This window comes from Onychomys torridus, chromosome X (genome assembly GCF_903995425.1).
Source record: "Onychomys torridus chromosome X, mOncTor1.1, whole genome shotgun sequence".
Lineage (NCBI taxonomy): Eukaryota > Metazoa > Chordata > Mammalia > Rodentia > Cricetidae > Onychomys > Onychomys torridus.
The window spans coordinates 89,979,827-90,007,670 of NC_050466.1; the positions used below are offsets into that span (position 1 = coordinate 89,979,827).

At 41.1% G+C, this 27,844-nt stretch overlaps 1 protein-coding gene, 1 non-coding gene and 1 pseudogene across 3 annotated transcripts in view; 1 reads left to right on the forward strand and 2 right to left on the reverse strand.

The window, feature by feature from the left end:
- The first annotated feature begins 989 nt into the window (after positions 1 to 989).
- LOC118574727 lies at positions 990 to 2,723 on the forward strand (annotated as a pseudogene).
- An 11,659-nt stretch (positions 2,724 to 14,382) lies between these two features.
- The window catches only part of Snx12 (sorting nexin 12), an 81,278-nt gene continuing 67,816 nt past the window's right edge, over positions 14,383 to 27,844 (reverse strand). Inside the window, exons 5-6 of one of the 2 annotated variants that reach the window (XM_036174228.1) lie at positions 15,910 to 15,952; positions 14,383 to 14,413 (exon numbers count right to left, since the gene is read on the reverse strand). In XM_036174228.1, the coding sequence (XP_036030121.1) occupies positions 15,929 to 15,952 (24 nt within the window). In that variant the 3' untranslated portion in view covers positions 14,383 to 14,413; positions 15,910 to 15,928. Of the gene's footprint in view, positions 14,427 to 15,909; positions 15,953 to 27,844 lie in introns of both variants that reach the window. The other variant, XM_036174229.1, reaches the window with a different exon arrangement.
- LOC118574889 lies at positions 16,148 to 16,278 on the reverse strand. Its single transcript, XR_004943771.1, has one exon. It is a non-coding gene; the product is annotated as a small nucleolar RNA SNORA72 (small nucleolar RNA).

The following is a 27,844-nucleotide window of genomic DNA, read 5'->3' on the forward strand; positions in this document are numbered from 1 at the left end:
TAGGGGCTGGAGAGATGGCTCAGAGGTTAAGAGCACTGGCTGCTCTTCCAGAGTTCAATTCCCAGTAACCACATGGTGGCTCACAACCATCTGTAATGAGATCTGGTTCCCTCTTCTGGTGTGCAGGCAGAACACTGTATACATAATAAATGAATAAATCTTTTAAAAAAATTTTTAATAAATTAAAAAATAAAGTAAAATACCATAAAAAATAGATGAAAGTATTGGAGCTTTGTTGAGGCCCATTAAGGGCAAGTGACTTCCTCCCGTTTGAAAATAAATGGAATCTGAGTTCTGTCTCTGCTCCAAAGATTAGAACATAATATATCATTGCCTCCACCCTTAAGTGTTAATCTAGCGGGGCCTGTCAATCAACTGTCCAAGAGACTGTCCCACAAGAAAGCCCATTCACCTGAAGATAAGCTAGGGAAATGGGAGGAAAAATTACCTTCCTTAATGATACAGTTGCTTGCTTACAGGGCTTCTTGTCACATGGCATTGCTAAGCCTGTCTGCCTTTCTGAGTTCTAACTAAAAAGAAACACAACTTTCCTTTCTTTTCAGTTTTATGTATTTATTTTTATGTATATGAGTGCTCCATTGACTTTTTGCCAGAAAAGGGCATAGATCTAATATAGATGGTTATTAGCCACCATGTGGTTGCTGGGAATTGAACTCAGGACCTCTGGAAGAACAGCTAGTGCTCTTAATTGCTGAGCTGTCTTTCCAGCCCATTTTCCTTCTTTCTATCTCTTATGGATACCAGCCAAAAGCCTAAGCATGCTCTAACATGCTAGCTTTCTGGACCCTAACTCAAAATATATAAAATACGACTCTCCTTTCTGAAACTCCCTCCCCCTAGAAGCTACCAAGATTTACAGCTTGCTTCATCTGTTGTTTTGCTTTCAAACTCTAGTAAAACAGTCCTCAAGCTTTCTTGTGAGTCCATTTAAAATGATTTTAACAAGATTAAGAACTTGCTGTGCGAAATCCACTGCTGCTGAGGAGAGGAGCGTCAACTGCAGCACCATGGTCTATTGGAATCTGGAACACTGGAATGATGGAAATGTTTCCATTACAAAGCAGCTGAACTGAAGAACCTTGAGGGCTATGTGGGATTTGCTAACCTCCCAAATCAAGTCTACAGAAAATCAGTGAAAAGAGGATTTGAATTCACACTTATGGTAGTAGGTGAATCTGGACTGAGAAAGTCAACATTAATCAACTCATTGTTCCTCACAGATTTATATTCTCCAGAGTATCCAGGGCTGTACAGGTGGAGCAATCCAAAGTCTTAATCAAAGAAGGTGGCGTTCAGTTGCTGCTGACAATAGTTGATACCCCAGGATTTGGAGATGCAGTGGATATTAGTAATTGCTGGCAGCCTGTCATCGACTACATTGATAGTAAATTTGAGGATTACTTAAATGCAGAATCTCGAATGAATAGACATCAGATGCCCAATAACAAGGTTCAATGTTGTTTATACTTCATCACTCCTTCAGGACATGGTCTTAAACCATTGAATATTGAATTTATGAAACGTTTGCATGAAAAAGTGAATATCACCCCACTAATTGTCAAAGCAGACACACTCACACCAGAGGAATGCCAACAGTTTAAAAAACAGATAATGAGCCGGGCGGTGGTGACGCATGCCTTTAATCCCAGCAGGCACATCTCTGTGAGTTCGAGGCCAGCCTGGTGTACAAAGCAAGATCCAGGACAGGCTATAGAGCTACACAGAGAAACCCTGTCTCGAAAAACAAACAAAAAACCCATATAATGAAAGAAATTTAAGAACATAAAATTAAAATATATGAATTTCCAGAAACAGATGATGAAGAAGAGAATAAGTTGTTTAAGAAGATAAAGGATCGGTTGGGGATTTAGTTCAGTGGTAGAACGCTTGCCTAGCAAGCGCAAGGCCCTGGGTTCAGTCCTAAGCTCTGACAAACAAAAGAAGATAAAGGATCATTTACCTCTTGCTGTGGTAGGTAGTAATACTATCATTGAAGTTAATAGCAAAGGAGTCAGAGGAAGGCAGTATCCCTAGGGTGTGGCTGAAGTTTAAAATGGTGAACATTGTGATTTTACAATTCTAAATATGTCAGGCTGGAGAGATGGCTCAGAGGTTAAGAGCACTGACTGTTCTTCCAGAGGTCCTGAGTTCAATTCCCAGACACCACATGGTGGCTCACAACCATCTGTAATGAGATCTGGCGCCCTCTTCTGTATACTAAATAAACAAATCTTTAAAAAAAAATTTACAAAATTAAAAAAGAAAAATAAATATGTTGATAAGAACACATATGCAGGATTTGAAAGATGTTACTAATAATGTATGCTAGAGAACTGCAGAAGCAGAAACCTAGCAGCAGTGACTTACAACGGGGTGGATAACAACAAGAATAAAGGACAATTTACTAAGAGCCCTCTGGCACAGATGGAAGAAGAAAGGAGGGAACACGTAGCCAAGATGAAGAAGATGGAGATGGAGCAGGTGTTTGAGATGACGGTCAAAGCAAAAGTTCAGAAACTGAAGGACTCTGAAGCAGAGCTCCAGCGGTGCCATGAGCAAATGAAATGAATTTAGAAGCACAACACAAAGAATCAGAGGGGAAATGTCGTCAGTTTGAAGAAGAGAAAGCAAACTGGGAAGCTCAACTATGCATTTTAGAGCAAAGAACAAGAAGAAAGGCAAGATCTCTTAAACTCTGTTGACCACCAGTTATGTATTAGTTGCCAATATGCCAGCTTGGACATCAGTGTTTGTTGGATCCGTTTGACCAATTTGTACCAATTTTATCCATAATGATGGATTTAACAGCATGACAAAAACTAACTTTTTGTTGTTGTTGTTCTCGAAGGCGATTAAGATGCCTTGAATTGTCTAGGATATTATGTACTTAGAAATTAACAGTTGTAAGTACCTTTCTACATTTTCTTTTTTCTCTTTTAAATTAAAAAGAAGTCTTCGGTTTAATGCAAGAAAGCATTGTACTGTTGTACAATCATGTTCTGGTGGGTTGATTGTTTACAGAATATTCTAAAATAAAAGGACTCGGGAAGGTTTTCAATGAGGATAAATTGCCATAATATTATGCAAGCTGTGATTCTCTATGATAATTATAATACAGAGGTTCCATTCGATGCAGCCTATACAATAATGTATTTAGTCTAACACAGTGGACCCTAGTTTTGGACACTTCCATTGTTTAAAAGTACACATGGAAAGACCTATACGCTCACAGTGCACCGAGAGCTTTTTACAGCAGCCTTTTTATTGTCGTTGTTTGTTTCGGATTCTTTAATGTATACCTATTATTCTCATTTAGTGCCCTTTAGCCAGAACCTCACTACTGCTTCATTTTTGTAGTAACATTTAATTTAGGTATTTTCCATATATTGTCCCTGCTAAATAGAATATAGCATCTTTCATATGGTAGGAACCAACAAGGAAACTTTCCTTTAACTCCCTTTTTACACTTTCTGGTAAGTAGCAGGAGGAGAAATGCATTTATAGATCATTTCTAGGCAAATCGTGACGCTAACGACCAACCTGTTTCTACCTATACTCAGTTTTTTGTTTTACTAGAAATGGGAATCATGGCCTCTTGAAATAAAAAGTCACTGTTCTGCATTTAGCTGTATCCATATATTGCATGCCTGTATTTTGTTTGTATTGTAAAAATATTCACATAATAAACAATGTTGTGATGTAACAAACAAAAAAAGAACCCACAAAAGGAAACCATAGGACCGGCAAGATGGTTGTCATGTAAGTCTGGCAACCTGAGTTTGAGCCTCAGAAGTCACACAAAGGTGAGTGGAAGAGCAACCCCACAAAGTTGTTCTCACTGCCATGTATGTGATGAAGCATGCAGGCAAACATGCCTCAAGCACACACACACACACACACACACACACACACACACACACACACGCACACGCACACGCACACACGCACACACAGTGACAATGACACCAAAAAGGAAACCCCAGAAGGCAGGGAGACAGCTTTGGAGCCTGCCCTGTCCCAGCCATCGAAATCGTGAATTCACACCAGCTCTGCCTCCGGGCTCTGGGCCCACACATAGGTCCCTACCACCTAGGGCTTATCTTTTGGCAACTAACAGATTCTGGGAAGGGGTGAGGCACATAATCCAGTTGTATACACAGTGTTCTGACAGTTAGTTCCAAAGCCTAGGTCACACAAACAGCCCTACTTAAACTCTGTGGAACACAAAATAAAGCAAAAACTAGTAAGTATGGAAAAAAAGATTTGTAAGGAAGAGTGGAGAGATGGCAGAAGCGGGAAGAGAAACCAGAATGCATTGTACAGACCTGTGAAATTATCAAAGAAAAATTAATAAAAACTTATTTAAGCCGGGCGGTGATGGTGCATGCCTATAATCCCAGTACACGGGAGGCAAACAAAAATGAATATAAAGAGGGACCACAAATTTCTTAGTGACAGTACTAAACTTGAACTTAGAATTTTTTTTCGAGACAGGGTTTCTCTGTGTAGCTTTGAGCCTTTCCTGGAACTCGATTGGTAGCCCAGGCTGGCCTCGAATTTACAGAGATCTGCCTGGTTCTGCCTCCTGAGTGTTGGGATTAAAGGTGTGCACCACTGCTGCTGCTGCTGCCGCCGCCACCACCATCACCCACCTTGAACTTAGAATTTAAATTTCAACCACATTATTAATCAAGTTGAGTACAAAAGGTTATTTTCTAAAATATAAAGACACAGCTGGGTGGCAGTGGTGCACGCCTTTAATCTAAACACTCCGGAGTCAGAGGCAGGTGAATCTCTGCGAGTTTGAGGACAGCCTGGTCTACTGGTCTACAGAGTTAGTTCTAGGACAGCCAGAGCTGTTATATAGAGAAAACTTGTCTGGAAAAAAAAAAAGTAAAGACACAAAGAGCATCTATTCTTTCTGAGTATGTTATTAAAAATGCACTATTTTGTTTTGTTTTTAGAGTCAAGGTCTCCTTGTATGACATTCCTGGCTGTCCTGGAACTCACTTTGCAGACCAGGCTGGCCTCAAACTCAGAGATTCACTGGCTTCTGTCTCCTGAGTGCTGGGATTAACGGTGTGTGCCACTATACCTGTTTAAAGATGTACTCTTACAAAAGCAGGGTAAATATCAGAAAGAAAAATATAGGGAACAAGAAAATGCAGACTTAACTCAAATCCAGTGAGAAAAACAAAATTTCAGGGCAACAGCTGTGAAGCAGGCTTGGAACACAACCAGAAAGATTGTATCCTAAGAACGAGATAGATTGGAGGCAGAAATGATGGTTCAGGCCTGTAAGACCAGTACTCAGGATGCTAAAGAAGGAGGACTGCCTTGGTTATAGTGAGTTCCAGGCCAGCCAGAGTCCAGTAAAACCCTATCTCAAAAATAGATGAACAAAAAGAAATGAAATAGATTTCAACCAACGGATACACTGAGTAGAAAATTAGAAGCATGTCCAAGGCTTGAGACTGAATGCTAGAGCTGCAAAAAGGAACTGAATACATATTCACCTTTTCTCAAAAAGAAAATACAAAAGGCAACCAAAAGCTTCAGTTAAAAAGAAGCAAACAAGCAGGCATGGTGGTGCATGCCTTTAATCCCAGCACTTGGGAGGCAGAGCCCACCACCAACAACAACAACCACCACCACCACCACCATCACCCACCATCACCCACCACCACCAACAACAACCACCACCACCACCACCATCACCCACCACTACCACCACCACCACCACCAACAACAACAACCATCACCACCACCATCACCCACCACCACCACCACCAACAACAACCACCATCACCACCACCACCATCACCCACCACTACCACCAACAACAACAACCATAACAACAACAACCACCACCACCACCACCACCACCACCATCACCCACCACTACCACCACCACCAACAACAACAACAACCATCACCACCACCACCACCACCACCACCACCACCATCACCCACCACCACCACCAACAACCACCACCACCACCACCATCACCCACCACTACCACCACCACCAACAACAACAACAACAACCATAACAACAACAACCACCATCACCACCACCACCATCACCCACCACCACCACCACCACCACCAAGGTTCAGGGATCAAAGCAGAGCTGAGGCAGAAAGACTGTGAGAGTCAGCTATGAAACAGTGTTTTCTGAACACAAGAGGCCTGTTGCACACATGCACTCACAGTGGCCGTGACAGCATGCACAAGATTATGCCAATCAAAATTCCAGCATGGACGTGGAAGGGTTTATAAAGTTCCACCCCTAGCCGAGGAGCTATTGCAGTGGCTGCTGGGGGAGGAAAAGTCAGTTTTCTTCAGGGATATGACTTAAGGGTATATGAACAGTACAGGGAGCTGGGAGAACTGGAGGATGGATTTGATCAAAGCACATTGTATGAAATTCTCAAAAAGATGAAGATGAGATGAAGGAGAAAGCAAGAGGGAGATTGGTTGCAATAATCCCTAAAACATTAAAAAATAAAATCAAAACAAAAATCTCCAACATATAAAGTGAAATTTCTTTTTTAAAATTGATTTATTTTTATTTTATGTGCATTGGTGGTTTGCCTGCATTATGTCCACGTGAGGGTGTCAGATCCCCTGGAACTGGAGCCACAGAGTTGTGAGCTGCCACGTGGTTGCTGGGAATGGAACCAGGATCCTTGGAAGAACAGCCAATGCTCTTAACCACTGAGCCATCTCTCCAGTGGTGTTTTTTGTTTGTTTGTTTCATTTTTTGTTTTGTTTTGGTTTTTTGCCTGCATGTGTGGGATGGGACTACATACAGGCAGTACCGAAAATGGCCAGAAGAGGGCGTCAGATTTCCTTGAATTGAGTTACACAGCAACTAGACTTACAGTCATCTCTCCAGAGATGAGCCATCTTTCCAGCTCCTACTTTCTCCATGGGGGAGGAGAGAGGCTGGAACTTGCTACTAGATCAGGCTAGCTTTGACTCACAAAGATCCATCTGCCTTTGCTTCCTGAGTACTGGAGTTAAAGGCATATACCACCAAAGGTGTGGACCACCAAGGCTGTCCCCTTTTTAAGAGAAGTTCTTGCTATGCAGCCCAGGCTAGCTTCAAATTCCTGACGCTTCTGCCTCTGTCTCCCAGGTGATGTGGTTACATTGTGCCTAACTTGCTTTCTGTTTTTATTAAGCTATTAAGGAGTGAGGATATTTTAAAAACTATAACACCTCCACAAACCTGCCAAGAACCTTCCTATCAATTAATTTTAATTGAAATATTATACTTTTAAAATATTTTAAAAATAAACTTTTAAAGTCAGGTGTAGTAGCTCATGTTTATAATCCCGGCAATTGTGAGGCAGAGGCAGGAGGATCAGAAGTTTAAGGCTATCCTCGACTACACAGTGAGTTTAAGGCTAGCCTAGGCTACATGATACCCTATCTCAAAAATTTAAAAAAAATACTAATACTAATACTACTAATAAAGAAAAAAATAAAGAGGTCCAAAACAGAATATCTGCTATAGAAAACCCCAAAACCCATGGACCATAACTGTCACAAAGCTAGGTAACAAGAGCATTTAGCCTAAATATGTGGAAGGGTACAAGGCATCAATAGCTGTAAAACAGATGTGATATTAGCCATGTGTGAAAGGAAACAGGAGGAAGCAAAGAACATGCCACAAATCCCAGGGGCTGAATTGAGGGGAATTTTGCATATTCCAGTAGCTGGTGTGACCTAAAGGGTTTCAAAAAAAAAATCCATGTCTGCATCAGTGTGGGCCCTGTGAACTCTCCACACTAACCAGCCAGGAGCAGAGGACACTGCTGGAAACAGAATCCAGATTCAGCAGTATAAAAAGTGGCCCAAATGCCTGGGAGAGGAGAGCTCCCAGGTCTCTGAGAAAGGAAGTCACATTTTTGAGAACTACACAAGAGCAACAGAAGAGGGAGCTAGAAACCACGAAAACGGAAAAGCTGTTGTGACCCTAGCCTCCATCCTTCTGAACATTTCAAAAAAGAGGTAATGGCACCGACCTCTAATTCTGGCACCCAGAAGGCAGAGACAGGAGAATTGCAAGGTCAAGGCAAGCCCGGACTTCATAAGAAGACCTTGTCTCAAAAGGTCAAAATAAATAAACACATAAATCTGTAAACTCATGTGAAAACAAGCAACAGTATTTATTAGAAGAGAAAAGATAATGAGGACAATTCACTTTGACAGTCAACAACATAGTGAAAGTACACGATTATGAGACATGAAAACTTTAGCCTGCCGTCTCAAACAAGTCCAAACTAGACAAAGGAAAGGGATAGAAGATGTGAAAGAAGTCAAGACCGAAAAACTAAAGCAGCAGGTAATCTATAGGGTTAAGGAAAGACTTGGAAAGAAGGGGAAATAGAAATGAATTCTGAGCCAGAAAGAAGAGCAAATTAACCCTGATGTAAACAGAAGCTAAGAAGACGGAACTGTATAAATCCAGAAGGAAGCAAATGAAGCGATGAAAAGGGCTTGGGACTCAAAGACCATCTTAGCACTTGGGACACTGGGGCTGCGTCCCAGACCCTACTGCCCCCTACAAAAATGAAGAGGAAAAAGGAAACCAAATATAGAGAGAAGAAAAGAAAAGCAGGAGGGTGGAACAAAGGAAGTCATGTATAGAAGAAGGACAAATACTGTGTTTTGTTTGTGGATCCTAGAACCCTTTATAGAGAATATGTGTGTGTGTTTATATTCTCTCTCTCTCTCTCTCTCTCTCTCTCTCTCTCTGTGTGTGTGTGTGTGTGTGTTTGTGTGCGTGCGCAGTCCTTGCTGTGGGTTTTTAGGGAATATATATATATGTATGTATGTATTTATATATAATATATATTTATATATGGCACAAAAGCAGGATGGAGAATAGGAAAAGGGAGAAAATGGATGCAAAGGGGTAAGGAGAAGGGAGCTTAAAGGGATGGAAAGGGAGGCTGAATATGATCAATGCACATGGTATAGTTGAAAGAAATAGTCTATACAAAACACAATATATGCACAATAAATGCACAGCCATAAAACATGAAAACAAAGCTGGTGTGGTAGCCCATGGCTGCAATTCCAGCACTTGGGAGGCTAAGGCAGGAGAATCAACACAAGTTTGAGGCCAGCCTGGGATATATGGGGAGTTCCGGGACAGCCTGGACAATAGAGTAATCCTGTCTCAAAACATAAAATTAAAAGTTTAAAAAGGCAGAAGAGTAGAGGCTACAAGAAAGCTTTCCTGAAATAACTTGGAACAAAGACTTGAAAACAAGTTTAAAAAGCAAGTATTTGATTTTTGGGGAGAGATTTTCTATGTAGGTGAGGAGAACAAAGAAAACCAGCCAGTTATCAGATATATTGACAATGATGTTTAACACTGGAAGAAACAGACAACAACAGATTCATCTTGGATAGGGAAGGGAGTCAAAAGCCCTCCCCGTGGCGGCTAATAGTTGCTTCTGTGATGCAACCACTGGTAAGTTGTTGGTGATCTAGTAAATAGCCCCATCCATGCTCCTGTGAGCAAGCCCAATTAGCCTCAGTAGGTCACACACACTAAATAAAACATAGCAGAAGAAAAAACATGGAAGTAGGAGGAGAATTTGTTGGGTAGAAGGAAGGGGATGAGAGGGATCATGCGGTGTGAAACTGACCAAAATACATTACACATATGCTTGACATTATCAAAGAGTAAAAAAGAAATTGTTGACCCGGAAGTTAAAAAAAAAAATAACAATTTTCATTTGGAGCCAAACTGTTATGAGCTGAATTGCATCCTCTCACCAAACCAAAAAAGTTCACATGTTGAAGCCTTAACCCCCAGCATCTCAGAATGAGCGAATATCTGAAGACAAGGCCTTTAAGCAGTGATTGAGTCTGAATGAGTCTCTTCCATCTGACAGCAGTCCCGAAGAGGAGGAGGGCTGAGGGTGGAGCTCAGTCTTGCAGCGCTGGCCTAGCATTCCAGAGGCTTTACGTTATATCCACATATGGTCAAAACAATTTTTAAAGGAGGTGATTCATACACATAAAGACACCACAAGCCTGCCAGGGCAGCATCTAGTTGAAATTGCAAGGCTAGCCTGGGCTACCCAGCAATGTTCAGTCTGAAACAATAAATAGACAAAATGTATCTGTCAGGGGGAAAGGCTGTGTGACACAGAGCAAGAAGGCAGCCATCTGCCAACCAAGGCTAGATGCCTCAGAGAAATCAAATCTGCCAACACCCGCCCTTGGTCTTCTAGCCTCCAGCCCTGAGAAACACATTCTGCTGTTTACGTCACCCAGTCTCTAGTGTTTTGTTTGTTTGTTTTTTTTTTTTATGACATCCCCAGCTAAATAATATTCGATGAGAGAGTCTACAAGCTTGTCAACATGCACTCACTCAGGAAATACTGCTCTAGTGACCCCTTCCTAAGCAATCTGCTACAGAACCAATTCTAGAAAAATAAAAACGGTGAGAAAACATAGACAAAGGACTGTTTGTGAGCATTAGATAAATTAGAAATAAAAACGCACATAGATCCACGTTGAACTGAGATTCAGTGATGGCTGTCGGTGTGAAAGCGCAGTTTGCAACAACTGCATATGGAGTTCAGGTGCAGACAGGGTGCAAACAGGTCCTGTGGTTTTGCTGGCCTGCTAGTGGTGGGAGCGTGAATATTCTGTTCTGAGACAGTTGTGCATGACATGGCATATGCAAGCGCATAACAATATGATCATTTAAGCCTATTATCTCCTATATTTGTGGATTCTCGAGTAGGAAAGAAAGGAGATTGAGAGGTGAGACATCTCAGAAAAACCCCCAAGACCTGACTTTGGAAAAAAAACCACTCATCAATATCTCCTGTACTATTTTTCCTTAAAAGGTTTGAAACACTGATCAACTCAGTACCTACGAGTATTGCTACTAGCATCCAGACAGACAGTGGCCTTGAGATGCCATTTCCCACAAAACAGAAATCAGGCCTTTTTAGAGAAGTGATTTTCAGGTCTATGCCAGGAAATGTATAAAATGAGCCTGAAGCATCAATTTTGTTCCATTTCTGAGTTCATTGTGACTGCTTTTTATATTATTGACATTTTTAGAATAGAAAAAAACAAGTAACTATTTTGAAAAAAAATTGAAGAGAAAAGGCAAACATTTACACTGCTTTCCCTTAATAAACTATACCCTTAGCCAACCAAATAATAGATGTTTTTCTTTTTCCTAGAAAATGAATGATGAGTAATAGAATTCCAATGTCACCATGCTACAACCCTTAATGACTAAATGGACTTAGGCTTTAAGCAGCAAATGGCTACTAATAGCCCAGAGAGAAGAGTAAACATTGTGTGCCTTCTGCTAAGAGAATACAAAGACCATCTTTGCACTAGTCTTCCAAAAGCCTCCTACCCGAACCTGATAAAATAAATTACAAATATAAAGACAAAAATACAAGTCAGCCATGACAGTGAGTGCCTGGAATCCTAACACTGGGGACATGGAGGCAGGAGGATCAGTTCAAGGTTCTCCTCGGCTACATGAGATCCTGTCTTAAAACAATAACAAAACAAGAAAATAAAGTAGAGGAGCTGGCACACTAGCTCAGCGGGTAAAGGCAGCTACCATGTGAGCCTGCTCACCTGAGTCTGAGTCCCCAGAACATGTAAAGGTAGGAGAAGAGATCTCATTCCACAAAGTTGTCCTCTGGCCTCCACAAGTGCCACGTGTGGCATGTATGCATCATTTGTACACACCATAATAATAACCTTTAAAAATATTTAAAGAAAATACAGTATGGAGAAAATATGGCAATTTAGATCATGAGGAGACAGTCAACAAAATCCAGACTTGGAGAAGGTTCTAGAGGTCAATTTCCCAGTTTCTTCAGTAAACAAGTTGTCAGAGAGAACAGCTGGAAAGGTATTGGGAGTGTGGCTCAGGGCTCTCTATGGAGCTTACCCAAGCACACGGGAGACACCGCTTCCATCCTCAGCACTGTGATTAAAGAAAAAGAAAGGCCAGTGTGGTGGTGCACACCTTTGATCCTAGCACTCAAGAGGCAGAGACAGTGGATCTCTGTGAGTTCGAGGCTAGCCAGGCCTACAGCGTGTGTTCTAGAACAGCCAAGGCTACACAGTGAGACTGTCTCAAAAATAGAGTTGGGGCTTAGGGGAAGAAAGACAAAAATATATTAGTAAGTGTACAGGCGATCAGAAGGCTAGGGCAAAGGACACTGCCCTGATTTGTTTGATATTTTAATTTAAAAATTAGATCTAGGCTGGAGACATGACTCAGCAGAGGACTAGAGTTTGGTTCCCAGGACCTATGTGGCAGTGTAATTCTAGCATTGATAACCTCTCCTGTCTCCATAAGCACCAGACACTCACATGGTGCACAGACATACATTCAGGCACTCAACTATACACATAAAAATTTTTTAAAAAATCAGTCTTTTAAAAATTAGATCCATATACACTGGTATTAGAAGATATCCAAATTCTATAGTTTGTTTGTTTTTTTAATCAGAACAGTATGTTCAGTATGCTCAAATTTTCATTTAATAAAATAAATAAAACTATGCATATTGGGATTATGCAAAGAGACTGCATATAAATATGCAGCAGTCAGCAGAGCTATTCTCAGGGCTGCCTTTACAGAGGAGTTCTTTTCGAAGTGTGACTTGCTATAATGCCTATTGGAAATCTAATGAGCACGTTTTACTTTTGTAATTAGCAAAAATGCTGAAGGAAGGGCAGATGGAGGAAGATGAGAAAGGGAGGGAGTGGAATAAGGAAAAAGAAAGTTTCTTAGCTCTTAAGAACCTTCCAGATTAATAGTCCGGTGTGGTGGCGCACGCCTTTAATCCCAGCACTAGGGAGACAGAGGCAGGCGGATTTCTGTGAGTTCGAGGCCAGCCTTGGTCTACAGAGCAAGATCCAGGAAAGGCGCAAAGCTACACACAGAAACCCTGTCTCAAAACAAACAAACAAAAGAACCAAAACAAAACCAAAAGAAAAAAAAAAGAAGCGCTCAGATTATAAAGTGAGGCGTTCCCCTGACTTGACCACACAACTCAATGAAACAGTGAGAAGCATGTCCTAAAGCAATCCTCAGTGCTTTGCTTCTATGTTTAAAATCCATCACCCATTAAAATTTACAACGTGACCTGGGAATTGCTGTCCTGTGAGAGGCGCTTGTCTAGCATGTGCATGGCCTGGCGCTACAAAAACTCTAAAAGCACTACAATTCAACCATCCTTCTTCACACATGGATTTCTGACTAGGGGTGTGTGTGTGAGAGAGAGAGAAAATCAGGACTCAAACCCAGCCACTGCTTCAAGTTTCAGCAGCTCTTTTCTTTACCTTTGATGCGCTGAGGGAGGAGACAACACCCTTATCTTTCTGTTTATCATATATGCCAGGGGCTCTCAAGAGTGCAGTCCCCAAACCCGCATAAACAAACTCTTAGGCCCCATCCAGATCCACCAAGTAGGAATTTCTCTTCTGATAAGCTCTCTAGCAGCATTGCCAGATAAGATACAGGACAGTGAAGTTGGAAATTCAAGTTTGTGATGAATTTCTACCAAAAATATCTGCAGCAATTGGAACACACTTATATTCAAATTTCATGGAACATCCTGTTTTTTTTTTTCTTTTTGGTTAGTTGTTTTTTTCAACTTGCCTTTCAGGGTACTGTGACCATGTTTAGGGGCTAGGGTAGAGGAAGGGCGAGATGCTTGCTTGTGTTCACACCGGCACAACTACATTTCGTTTGTTAAAAGAATGGAATTCCACAAATATGACTGTCATCTCCTTAAGACAGAAGACCCATGACAAGGAAGCAGAGATGTGGGGACAGAGCGAGTCAGCCTCAGGGCCTAGGGTAAAGTTTAGAAGCAGAAGGGACCTGGATTTTACCAGAAAATTAAAACATACTGAGTGACCAGCTCCAGACCTCATAAAGTTCTGTCTCCACACCAGGACAACTATGGATGATCTAGGTTAGACAATGGAGTTGGGGGGACACCAGAGAAAGGACAAAATATACTTTAAATTTCTGCTTGTTTGTTTATTCATTTGTTTCAGGAAGGGTCTTGATATGAACCCAAACTGGCTTCGAAGTCATTATGTAGTGCAGGCTAGCCTTAAACTGGAGAGCCTCCTGTTTCTACCTCCCAAGTGATGGCATTTCAAGCATGCATGAGTACACCTGTTTGGAAAACAGAACTTTTTAAAAAAATTTTATTTTATGTGCACTGATGTTTTGCCATGGGTGTCCGGTCCCCTGGAACTGGAATTACAGACAGTTGTGAGCTGCCAAGTAGTTGCTGGGAATTGAACCTGGGTCCTCTGGAACAGCCATCAGAGCTCTGAGCCATCTCTGCAGCCCCTGGAAAACAGAACTGTTAATAGAGTAAGAAGACTATATAAGACACAGGGAAAAGGCTGACTTAAAATTGGCCAAGGTCAATTGGTGCTCCCACCAGGCTGACCATCACTGACTCTGGGTAAAAACTAGAGAAGAGACACTCCTTAGAGGGCAGAGAGAGAGGCTCCTGGGCAGTCCTGTCCCTGTCTAAGGCAGTAGTTCCCAATCAGGGGAGATTTTAACCCTGGCAATGTCTGTAGACATTTTTGGTTGTCAAAGCGTGGAATGGGCATCTTAGAGACATCCTGAGATACTGTTCAACATTACCCCACAGCCCCAGACGGCCCCCTCTACAGAGAATTATCCAGTTGCAAATGTCAAGTTCCAAGTCCCGGAAACTACTCTAAAGCACGTTAACACAGACAAAGAGCCGCCGCCGCCTTCACACTGCCTGCCTCATCTCCCTCATCTCTCAGCCCAAGACCAGGCTGTCCTCTCCCGTGAGAATCAGCTATGTATGCACATTCCTGTAAATCAGAAGGCTGATAATGAGCTCTCTCTCTCTCTCTCTCTCTCTCTCTCTCTCTCTCTCTCTCTCTCTCTCTCAGTTCTAATCTGCAAAATGTGGGTAAAAATACTTAACTCATAGGGTTGTTGCAGAGATTAAATGAGTAATTTAACAGTTAAAATTCCGACATCTATTGAGCGCCTACACTGTGTGCCAGGTACTCAGAGCCCACACATAGTCGTTGCTAGTGAGGACTTTGGTGAGGTTTAGAGCACACAGCAGATTTTCAAATAGAAGCTAATCTCATCACCCATACTCTTCCTCTCCCTTATTAGACAGAGACCTAATCCTCTTGTTTCCTTCCCAGAGAGTAGACGGAACAGTAGAATTATACCTTATTTAGAAGAGCTACCTGAATCTGTGCTATTTGTTAAGGTCTCCCATCATTAGTTCCAAACACAGCACCAAAGCTACCATGCCATATGTATTTACTTCGCTTGACAATTTCATATATATGTATGTCTATAAATAAAATGAGTGGTTATACACATGTCTTTTTCACTCCCAGGACTCTTTCTCAATCTCTTCACTCCCAGGCTGAACCCCTTCTTCTTCCCAACAAGTCTCCCAGACATTGCTCTGATTTAAAAAAAATAATAATTTAATTTTAAAATTAGGTCTAGGCCAGAGAGCTGGCTCAGCAGTCAAGGGCACTGCTGCTCTTGCAGAGGACCAGAGTGTGGTTTCCCCCTCCTCCTCTCACGTCTTGTGGGGGAGGGGACTCAGTCACCAACACATTGTTCTTAATCATCAAAAGAAGCTGGGGTCTGGGAGGGCCGCTCAGTGACAGAGTGCCTGGCTCCGGTTTGTTTTATTTCGTTTGTGTAAACAGTGTACCCGCCAGAGCTCTTTTATCGAAGCACACGCTCCCTCTTTCTCCTTTATTTCTTTTTAAACAAGCCCTGGGAAGTTTTATCAAAGGCAAATTAACATTTTTTGCATGGTTTACCTTTTAGCAATCTGTTCTGTCATGCTTCTAATATCACAATCACCTAGAAAAAGAAAAACAGTCATTTTACAATTCACTCACCTGCAACTGGCATTCAAATTTCCTACAGTGGCTATACATTCTTTACTCAAGACAACTGATTCTACGCAAATCATTGCAGCAGCTGCATTGTCAATAACTTAGAATGTTAGCCACCATATGGTCGCAGGGGAGGTGATCAGACAATCAATCAGACCTGGTTTATCACCAGAATTTATAATACCGCACCTAGGGAAACAACTAGGTCTGGGGATTCTCCATGACCTTAGCACAGTCAATGTTCAGCCTGTCCTGATTTCTAGCAGATCAGAAGAGCGAGGATGTTTGCAGTCAGTATTTCAAATGAGCTAAAACTTTTCCCCCCTTGAGGATTCTGCTCACTGTTACTGTGTGCAGTGTCTGACTCCTCTTTAATGGCCCTCACTGCTTCAGCAGCCATGATTTCCTTGGCCTCATCCTCACATGAGCTTCTTTTCTGGGCAGTCCTTACCATAAACTCAGTATGTTCATAATTCAATTCCCAACAAGGTCCTTTACAGAACAAGGAAGTCAAGTTGCTATAAGTAAGGAAATCTGTTCTACTAAAGAAATAGAAATAATGGCCGGGTGGTGGTGGCACACACCTTTAATCCCAGCACTCCGGAGACAGAGCCAGGTGGATCTCTGAGTTCGAGGCCAGCCTGGGCTACCAAGTGAGTCCCAGGAAAAGCGCAAAGCTACACAGAGAAACCCTGTCTCGGAAAACCAAAAAAAAAAAAAAAAAGAAAAGAAAAGAAAAGAATAATGTGGTGTTTCTCATAAATTTAATGAAAACGATAATATCCAGTGTTGGTGAAAATTCGTGGAGACAGGCACTTTTACACTGTTGATAGAAATATGAGCCTCTGTAACCTTTTAAAAAATAATCTGGTAATGCCCATTAAAGTTTAAAATGCATACATATATCCCTTACATACTTGGACCTTAAGCACGCATGTACAAATATGTCTGTGGCAACAGGAAACTGAAGGTAAATAATACTATGCTATGAATTAAGAGATGTGATTGGGTTGGGATTTAACTCAGTGGTAGAGTGCTTGCCTAGCAAGCACAAGGCCCTGGGTTAGATCCTCAGCTCAAAAAAAAAAAAAAAAGGAGGAGGAGATGTGATTAACTCAGCCTGCATCACTGAGGAAATGCCCAAATTAACAGCACATTATTCTTGACCCTACAGTTTATTTCAAGTTTTGCCAGTAACAATACTGCTGCAATCAATATCCCTTCTATTGGTGATTTTCTTTCTATAGCATGTATGTTAAATTGTGGTATCTTTACCTATAATACAGTACACAATTATTAGAAAGCTCAGTTTATAGAGTGCTTGTCTAGCTTGCAGGAAGCCCTGGAGTTGATCCCTAGCATTACATAAACTGGTGATGGTGGTGCATAGCCCAAGACTCAGGAGGTGAAGGCAATAGGATCAGGAGTTCAAAGCCATCATTGGCTTGCTTCATAGTGAGTTTGAGGCCAGCCTGGGTTACACAAGAACTTGTCTCAAAAACAGAAACAACAAAGAGAGGTTGGAGATATGGGTTAGTTGGGAAGAGTGCTCATTGCACAATGGTGAGGACTGGTATTTGGATACCAGCACCCATCTAACAAGCCAGGCATTAGGTGTATGCTTGTAATCCCCACTATGAGGCAGCCAGAGACAGGAACATCACTGGGGCTTGTTGGATTCCAGCCCTAGGACAAAATGTGAGCCTTAGATTCAAGGAGAGACCCCACCTCAAAGAAATATGCAGAGTAATAGAAGAGAGCATCAATGTCCTCTTCTGGCCTTCATGGGCACACATTGGCTGAATGTCTGCAGACAAACACATATATACACTCACATAGACACATTTACATATACATAAAAATAAGTGAACGAAAGAATCTTTTTAAAGTCAATGTCAGGGGCTGCATGCAGGCAGGTATGTGTAAGTTTTAGGCCAGCTAGGGCTACATAGGGATACTCTATCTCTGAATAATAAATAAATAAATATCTTCTTAGATAAAGTTTTTATTACAGAGAAGCACATGTCAAGCCACATCACAATGAATCTTCATAACACAAAACAAAGACAAAGTCTTGAAGTGACTCAGAGAAATACTGCATCACTTACAGAGCTCCCCAGTCTGAATGAGAGTACATCTCTCATCTGAAGCTGTGCGGGACATAATGAAGTGGACCATTTTCCAAGTGCAGGAGCAAATGAACTTTCAGAAAACAGCAGAAGCCACGATGAACTTAGAACTGTGTCCAAATGTAGAAAACTGTAACTGTACCCTCAAAAAAAAAATGATAAGGGTAGGCGTAAAGGGTTAAGAGCAGGCTAAAAGGGCAAGAAAATGAAGGGGTGCTAAATTATAACCCAAAGTCCATGCTGATATAAAGAAATGATTGTTGTGCTGAACAGACAAAAGGACAGACAGACCAATACATTCATACACACATGCATGCATGGGGGAGAAAGAAGAGAGCAATGTTCCATTCTAATAGTATCTATAGACACTCCTCCCTCAAAGAAATCAAGTGTGACTCTGTTCCTTCACTTTGCATGTACATACTTGCTTCCAAAAGTTTAGTATTAGAGAGGAGTATCTGTGATGACAATAAAGTCTGACAAAACTTCCTCAGCCAGCTTACAAAGCTCAACACTGACAGTAGCAGGGTCTTTCGAAAGTAGGTATCCTTGACACGACATGGCGAAAATTTGTCTACCTCCGTAGTCTTCCCCAAGTCCATAACTCAGTCTAATGGTGACAAATGCATCAGACAAATTCCATTATTTTACAAAACAACTGACAAGTAGTCACTGAAAACATCAAAGTTTAAAAAATAAATGTGTGAGAAACGGTCACAATCCAGAGGCGCCAAGGAAACACAGTGACTAAATGTATGCATTGTTCTGGATAGTATGTCAGAACAGATAAAAAATAACAGATGAAAACTAAGGGACCCTAAGGGCTAAGGAGATGACTCTGTGGGGAGAAGCGCTCGTAACACACGTATGAGGACATGAGTTCAAGTCCTCTCTGTAAAAGGCCAGTCTGTACGTGCCTGTAACCCAGTGCTGTGCGTGCTGGAAACAGGACTGCTGGGTGGCCTCCAGCCTAGCTCTGAGTTCTGTGAGAGACCCTGTCTAAGGGAACAAGGTGGAGAATGATCATGACATCGGACAACCACTTCTAATCTCTACAGAAAGTTGTCCTCTGGCCTCTACTTCTGTCCTGTGGCTTGCACGCACCCTCACACCACAACACCGCTCCCCACAACACAATAATAATTTATTTTAAATTAAAATTTTAAAAACACCATAAATAGGTAAGATGTAGTGATGTAAGCCTAGAATCCAGCACTTGGAAAAAAAAAAAACCTAAAAAATCCACAGGAAAATAAGGAAAGAGAAACAGAAGAAACAGAAACAGGAAATGAGTACTAAAATGCCAGACTCCAGGAGTAACATACTAACAATTACCATTGTGAGTTTGTGTTCTCCCAAAATGGATGTTGAAGTCTTAACCTTAGAACCTTTCAAAGGGACCTCTTGTGGAAATAGAGTCTTTGCAGATACAGTCAAGTTACAGTGAAGCCATTATGGGGCTGGAGAAACGGCTCTACCATTAAGGGCACTTGCTGCTTTTGTAGAGGACACAGGTTCAGTTCCCAGCACTTGCATGGTGGTTCACAACCATCTTTAACTCCAGAAAAGGGATGCTATGCCCTCTTCTGATCTCCATTGACACCAGGTCCACTTGAGGTGTAAAAACACACATGCAGGCAAAACACACACACACACACACACACACACACACACACACACACACACACACACTTAGAAACTAAAATAAATGCTAATGGAGCTGTTAGGGTGAGTCCTAATCTAACAAAGCTGATTTCTTTACAAGAAGGTGGAAGTCTGAAGAAGTCGAAAGGACAGGAGAGTGCCATGTGAAGACAGATGCAGAGGAAAGATGGTCCTGTGAGGACAGGACAGAGGCTGCAATTAAGCTGCTGTAAGTTGGGGAACACCTGCGGCTAACCCACCAGAAGTAGGACCATGAAAAGAAAGGTCCTCCTCCAGAGGCTCTGGGCGGAGGATGGCCCTGCCCACAACTCAGGCTCCAGAACTGTGACAGGATAACCATCATTTTATGGCTCTTGTCACTGCAACCTTAGGTTACTGATACGATTACCTAAAATGCAAATGGCCTGATTAAAATACAGATATTGATAGACTAAATTTAAAAAGTCATAAGCCAAATATGCCATTTGCTGGAAAGTCACTTTAAATGTAGTATAGCCAGTTTGAAGAAAGAGAGGCAAAAAGCTGTCTCCTACAGAAAAGTGAGGTAAGTTGGTATAGAATGACCTAGAGCATATCCACTGCAGATGGTCAGCTGGGGAAATCAAGTCGCAGGGGATTTTACATGTCTGTATAAAAGAAATAACCTCAATTTTATATGAAAATATCCATTATTGGGGCTGGAGAGATGGCTCAGCAATTGAGAGCACTTGGCTGCTCTTGCAGAGGACCCAGGGTCAGTTCCCAGCACCCAGACAGTTCACCACTAATTGTTTATACCTCGAGCAGGGGAATCCTGCCTCAGGCCTCCATGGCCACCTACACTCACATGCACATACCCACATACAGGCACACACAAGCACATAAACAAAAATAAAGTAAATCTTAAAAAAAGAGAATACCCATTATCAAAACCACATACTTTTTTTTTTTTCCTGAGACAGAGTTTCTCTGTATCACAGTTCTGGCTATCCTGGAACTCACTCTGTAGACCAGGCTGGCCTTGAACTCACAGAGATCCACCTACCTCTGCCTCCCTAGTGGAGTGCTGGGATTAAAGGCGTGCACTATTACTACTGCCTGGCTTTTCAAAATCACATGCTTTTTACATATGCATATACACACTCATAAAGACTATGTCAAAGGCCATATATATTGGTTTCCTCAATGTTACAAGTGGACGGTAGGAGGATGCAAAAGAGGACACATCATGATGAAGATGGCAATTATGATTATTATTACTTTGTAACTAGGAGCACACTAGCCTTTTTTTTTTTTTTTGAGACAAGAACTTATGTAAATCGGGCTGCCTGGAGCTTGCAGCAATCCTCTTCCCCTGCCTCTTGAGTGCTGGAATTGCACGCATGTGCCGCCATGATGGGCAGATTTGAATAATGTTATGGTTTCCGGTGGCTTGTATCAGGACAAATAAGCATATAATGCCAAGGAGAAATACAGAAGTAGAGATTGTGTTTCTCAAGCTGCTGCTTTGCTGAACTTTCTGTTTGTTTGGTTGGTTGGTTCATTGGTTGTTGTTCTTTGGTTTGAGACAGGGTTTCTCTGTGTAGCTCTGGCTGTCCTGGAACTCACAGAGATCCGCCTGCCTCTGCCTCCCGAGTGCTGGGATTAAAGGCGTGCGCCACTAAACCAGTCTGCTTTGCTGAACTTTTGATAAAATTCTTTCTGTCCTTATGAAGATATTTTAAATTGTTAGTGAGGAGTTCAAAGTCACCAGGGCGATAGGACTTCTTGTTACAGCTGCTTAAGGAAGTCTATTCCAGCTGTGTTAGGCACCTGGTTATTTGCATATTTTCCCAGTTCCTGTCTCTTTTTTATATTGAAAAGATAACTGTGGGAGATCTTTTACACACAATCTGTCTTTTGCATGTCTCACGCTATATTTACAAGAAAGGGAAGAGACATTAACTTGATCATCTTGTATCTTTGGATTGTTTTAATTGTTACAGTGAGAATATACTGGAGTTTTAATCAGAAATAAAATTGAAGTTAACAAAAACAAATGAACAGAAAAGCCTGCCTTTCCTCATGCACGTACTTTTGCTCTTTTCCCTGTGTTAGTAATAGTGTCATCACCAGTGTCAAGAGAGACTATGACTCCAGGTCACTCCTGTGATCTTCCACCCTTCCTTATTAGTCACCAAATCCAGATTCTAGATATAAATATCCCTACTTCCTCTAATTAACCGTAAGTCCTAGCCTAAATCTCTTTTAAAATCCCTTCCATTCTTTACTGCCCTTGCCAATAAGGCTTTTTTCATTTAGAAGTTTGTCATCTCTGGGTATTTCAATAGCCTTTGATGTAATCTCCGTTACTCCTCTGCTTAATCTCTTTCAATAATGCACTCAGCAATGGCTTTCTAAAAGTGTCCATGTATACAAAGTACAGCAATACATATACTATTATTATTTTAATAGTTTCTCTTTAATGTTATAAATAAAATATATCACAAGTTCATGACGCCAAAGATAAGACATGAAGGCAAAATACAGTAAGTGAAGTTGGGAAAGCACTGCTTTACAGTGTAGGCTAAGAACTGTCTGGTAGTCCCAACTCACCTTCTCACTGCCACCTTCAGGAACATTCCTGAACATTCCTTTTAGTTAGAGAAGGCCTTTGGACTGCTCCTGAACATCCCATATTCTTTCTTCCTTCTCTTCCATTTGTCCTCATGTTCTTCACTCCAATTCCTGCCTACTAAACATTTCATTATGCTTTACTGTTCAGCCCAAAGCCAAGCCTGATGAGACAGCCCTGTTATCCTAGTTACCCAGGAAGCAGAGGCAGGAGGATCACAAGTACCCGGGGAACTTAATGATATCTGTCTTAAAGCTTTTTTTATTTTTTATTTTTTTAACTTTTTTTTTAAGGCTAAGGATATAGCTTGGTGGAAGGGTGCTTACCGAGTATGCATGAGACCCCAGGTTCTCTTCCCAGTACTGACTGTTCTCTCCTCCCAAAAAATTTAGCCCATATATTTTTTCCCCTGAGGATTTTTCTTCAGACACTGTCCAGCTCACATACTGTTTCCCCAAGACTTACACTTCATAACATGGTCATTATTTGTTTACATGTGTCCCCTCCCCACAAAATTATAAATTCCTCCTGGACAAGGACTGTACTTTACTCAACTTTTATCTTTAAAGTCTTGCAATATACCTGGCATAAATTATTACCACCATGCAGGGTAAAATGACATTTCAGTCAATGACAGATGCAGGTGTGATGGCTATGCTGTGCATCCCACCTACGCAATAGGCTCTGGGATGCAGGTTTGTGGAAGCACACAATGTTGACACAATGACGAAGCGTTTCTCAGATTGCACTCCCATTCACTGTCACCTGAGTATCCTCTCAAATGTTAAGTTGAACGAAAAGATCAAAGTCTGGAATCTAGAGCCAAAGACAGGTTGTTCCCCAAAGGCAACCTGTGTTGTGTGTTATTATATTGCCAAAAAAGGCAAATTTCAGTAGGGATTAACTGCAGGTCAGTATGAAGTTTCTTTTATGGATTATGAAAATTTTGGAAAGTGATGATACCTATGCATATACTAAAATACATTAAATTACGTATGTGAAGTGTATGAACTGTATAGTATACAGAGTGTATCTCAACAAGGCTGATATTTAAAAAATGGGGGGAGGGAATCAAGCGGGGCAGTGAGACAGGAGGATCCCTGTGAGTTTGAGGCCACCCTGGTCTACAGATTGAGTTCCAGGATAGTCAGGGTTACACAGAGAAACCCTATCTCCAAAAAAACTCTACAAATCACTTTAAAATGTTTAATTATGTATATGGGTGTAAATACGTGTACCTGAGTGCCAGTGCCTGAGTGAGGCATCAGATCCATTGGAACTGGAGTTACCAGCAGTTAGTTGTAGGCTGCTTAATGTGAGTGCTGGGAGCCAAACTCAGGTCCTCTGCAAGAGCTCTTAATCCATGAGTCATCCCTCAAGCTTCATAAAAAGATTTTTTTTTTAAAGCAATGTAGCTCCAGTGAGATGGCTCAGCAGATAAAGGCACTTGCCACCAACCTGATGGCCTAAATTCTGTCCCTGGAACCCACATGGTGGAAACAGAGAACCAACTCCTGCAAATTGTCTCCTGACCTCTACACATGTGCACCCCCCAAGAAATAAATAAGTGAAAATTTTAATTAAAAATACAATAAAGATCAATTACATAATAACAAAGAGGGGGTAAGTAATTTTAAAAGTAGAGCCTGGCCTGCTTGCTCAAGCCTGGAACCCTAGCTACTAAGGAGACTAAGGCAGGAGGACCACAAGTTGAAGGCTTGCCTGCCTGGATTACCTGAGTAAAAATTTCAGACCAGGCTGAGTAATGGAGAAGGATGCCATCTTAAAGTCAAAACTAAAACTATCTGAGGATGTAGGTCAGTGCTAGAGTACTTGCTTAGCATATACAAGTCCCTAACACACAAAACATTAGCATATAGGACTTGAGAGACGGCTTGACGAGTAAATGCTCTTGCCATCAAGGCTGAAGAGCACAATTTTGTCCCTGGGACCCACATGGTACAAGGAGAGAAGTGACTCCCACAAATTGTGGGACAAATTGTCTTCTGACTGCCACATGCATGTTCTTGCGTGCGCGTGCGCGCGCACACACACACACACACACACACACACACTAAATAAATGTAACAAATATCTTATAATATTAGCATATAATTATTATATAATTAAAATAATGGACTTCATTATTACATTATCATATATGCATATAATTCAATTTGATCATATTCACTCTGAGGACAACTCAAGACTCAAAGTGAGAGAAAGCATGTGATATCTGTTTTTCTGCATTTGGCTTATTTCATTTAACATGATGATCCACCCAATTTCCTAAAAGTAACAACTTTTTTCTCTGTAAAAAATTGATAATAATAATTTGGAGAGATGACCAAGAGCATTTGCTACTCTTGCAGGTTCTCAACACCCACTTGGTTACTCTGTAATTATGTAACTCCAGTTCCAGAACACCCAATGCCCTCTTCTGGACTATGGGGTGCACAGACATATCTACAGGCAAAATAATCATACACATAAAATAAAAAGTAAAACAATTTTAAAGGATTTATTTTATGTATGTAAGTACTTTGCCTGCATGTATGTCTGTGTATTATGTAATGCAGTCCCTATAGCAATCAGAAGAAAGTGTTGGAGTTATAGATGGTTGTGAGCTACCATGTGGGAGCCAGGAATCAAACTCATGTCCTCTGCCAGAGCAGCCAGTGTTCTTAACCACTGAGCCATTTCTCTAGCTCCATTAAAAATATGTTGAAATTAATTTAGTGTGCGTGTGCATGCATGTGAGTGTATGTGCCCATGTTCACAAGTGTACATATGTGTGCATATGCATGTAGAAACCAAAGGTCATCTTCAGCAATCATTCCTCAGGAGCTAGTCACCATATTTCTTGAGACAGGGTCTCTCACTGGAACCCGAGGCTTGCTGATTAGGTTAGGTTGGCTGGCCAGTGAGCCTCAAGGACCCTCCTGTCTCTTCCTTTCTAGGACAGAGACTACAAGCCTGTGCTGCCATGCCCAACTTTTTTTTACATGGGTGCTGTGGATGGAACTTGGGTTCTCATGTTTGTGTGGCAAGCACCTTACCAACTAAGTGATCTCCCCAGCCCCCTGTTTTTCTTCATAGCTGAATAAATTAAAACCCCATTGTGTATAGGTACCACATTTTTATTCATTCATTTGTTAATGTGTACCAAGGCTGATTTCATATATTGGTTATTGTGAATAATATCACAATAAACACAAATGTGAAGATAATTCTCTTGTGCATTGACCTGGATTCCTTTGGGTGTATTCTCAGTGATGGTGGACACTGAGTGGGCAATGCCATTAGGTAGTCCTTTCTGGAAGCTTGTGAAGAATCTCCATCCTCATTTTCATAGAGGTTAGACTAATTAGTAGTCCTATCCACCATGTATATAGTTCATTTTCTCTGCATCCTCCTCAGCACTTGTTTCTTGTTTTCTTGATGACAGCCAGTCTGACTGGGGTGACATAAATCTCAATGAAGTTTTGTTGTCCATTTCTCTGACAGCTAAACATGTTGAACACTTCCCCTGTGTTTTTTGGCTGTCTTTACTTTTTCATTTGAAAAGTTATTTTGCCCATTTGTTGATGGGACAACTTGGTTGGATTTTTAGTGTTTAAATTTTTAGAGTTCATTATAAACTCAAGATTTTTATTCTGTCAGATGTGTAGCTAGCAAAGATTTCCTCCTATTCTGCTGGCTGTCTCTTCACTGCTGACTGTTTCCTTTATTGTACAGAAGCCTTCAAATTTCATGCAATCCCATTTCGGCAATTCTTGCTAATATTTCCTGAGCTATCAGACTCCTATTCAGAAAGTCATTGCCTATGCCTATGTTTTCTTCCAGAAGTTTCAAATCCTTAGACATAGTTAGGAATGTCAATTTTGAGTTATTATTGTATGTGTGGTTTGCTTGCATGCATGTCTTTGCACTATGTGCATGCCTGGTGCTCATGGAAGCCAGAAGAAGGCATGAGATCCCCTACTTGGAGTTACGGATGGTTGTGAGTTGCCCATCGTGGTGCTGAGAATTGAACCCAGGTCCTGTGAAAGAGCGGCTAATGCTCTTAACCACTGAACTATCTCTCCAGACTCAGAAATTTCCATTTTAAAAGTATCATTTGGGAAAAAAAATCAACTGGAAAATATGATGATGTGTTATACATATTGTTTACATTTAACTCCATTTGCTATCATCTTAAACTGGCATGAATATTGGAAGTAAGAATAAACATCTATCTTTTTGTTATTTTCAGTGTGTCCTTATGAGTATAGATTGATATATCCTAAAATAAGAACTTAATAAAGAAAGGAAATCCCTTTTGTCTATGCATAAAACATTTCAAGCCTCACATTAAAGTATTCAATTTATTTTGAATTGAGTTTTGCACAGGCTGAAAAAATAGGGATCCGGTTTCAATTTTCTACATCAAGTCAATTTTTACAGGCAATTTTTTTCTCCAGAGAAGATATAAAAACATTCAAGAAATGCATGAAAAGATACTTAACACACCTAGCCATTAAGAAAATGCAAATCTGAGGCACAATTACAGACTTCTCAACTAGGGTTGCTATGACCAGACACATACCAAGTGAAAATGCAGAGAAATTGGACTCTAGAAGTTTCTGGTGGGGTATAAAGTGGTACAGCTGCCTGGGGAAAGACAAGTTACTCCAAGAATTAACATGAAGACCTGGCAATTCACCAGGTGGTGGTGGCGCACGCTTTTAATCCCAGGACTCAGGAGGCAGAGCCAGGCAGATCTCTGTGAGTTCGAGGCCAGCCTGGTCTACAGAGTGAGTTCCAGGAAAGGTGCAAAGCTACACAGAGAAACCCTGTCTCGAAAAACCAAAAGACCTGGCAATTCCATTTCATGTGTATAAAAGACTTGAAAGCAGGTATTCAAAGAAAACTTTAAGCAAATATGCTCAGAAACAATATTCACAATAGCTGAAAGGTGGAGACAACTCAAATGCTGATCAGTGGATAATTGGCATGTTATTCATCATGGGCTGGTTGATAGACACTATAACACAGATGAACTTTGAAAGCGCCATGCTAACAGAAAGAAGCAAATCAAAAGACCAGATACTGCATGATTCTATTTATACGAAATATCCAGAACAGGTAAATCCACAGAAACAGAAAACAGATCAGTGGTTGCTAGCGTCCAAGGGCAGGGTGAAATGAGGAATGATACAAAGTTTCCATTTGGAATGATAAAAAATGTTCCAGAACTAAACAGAGATAACGGTTCCACAGCACTGAATATATTTATATTTTTATGCTACTGGATTGTACCCTTAAATCAGTTAAAAAAAGAAAATCTGACCTGCAAGAACGTTATAAGAAAGCATTAGAAATAATCAAATGTAAATGAAATTTCGGCTTAATTATGGCACAGAGTGGAAAATAACTGCATGTAGGATCTAATTAGTTAGATCTGGTACTACATTCAGCATGATTATAA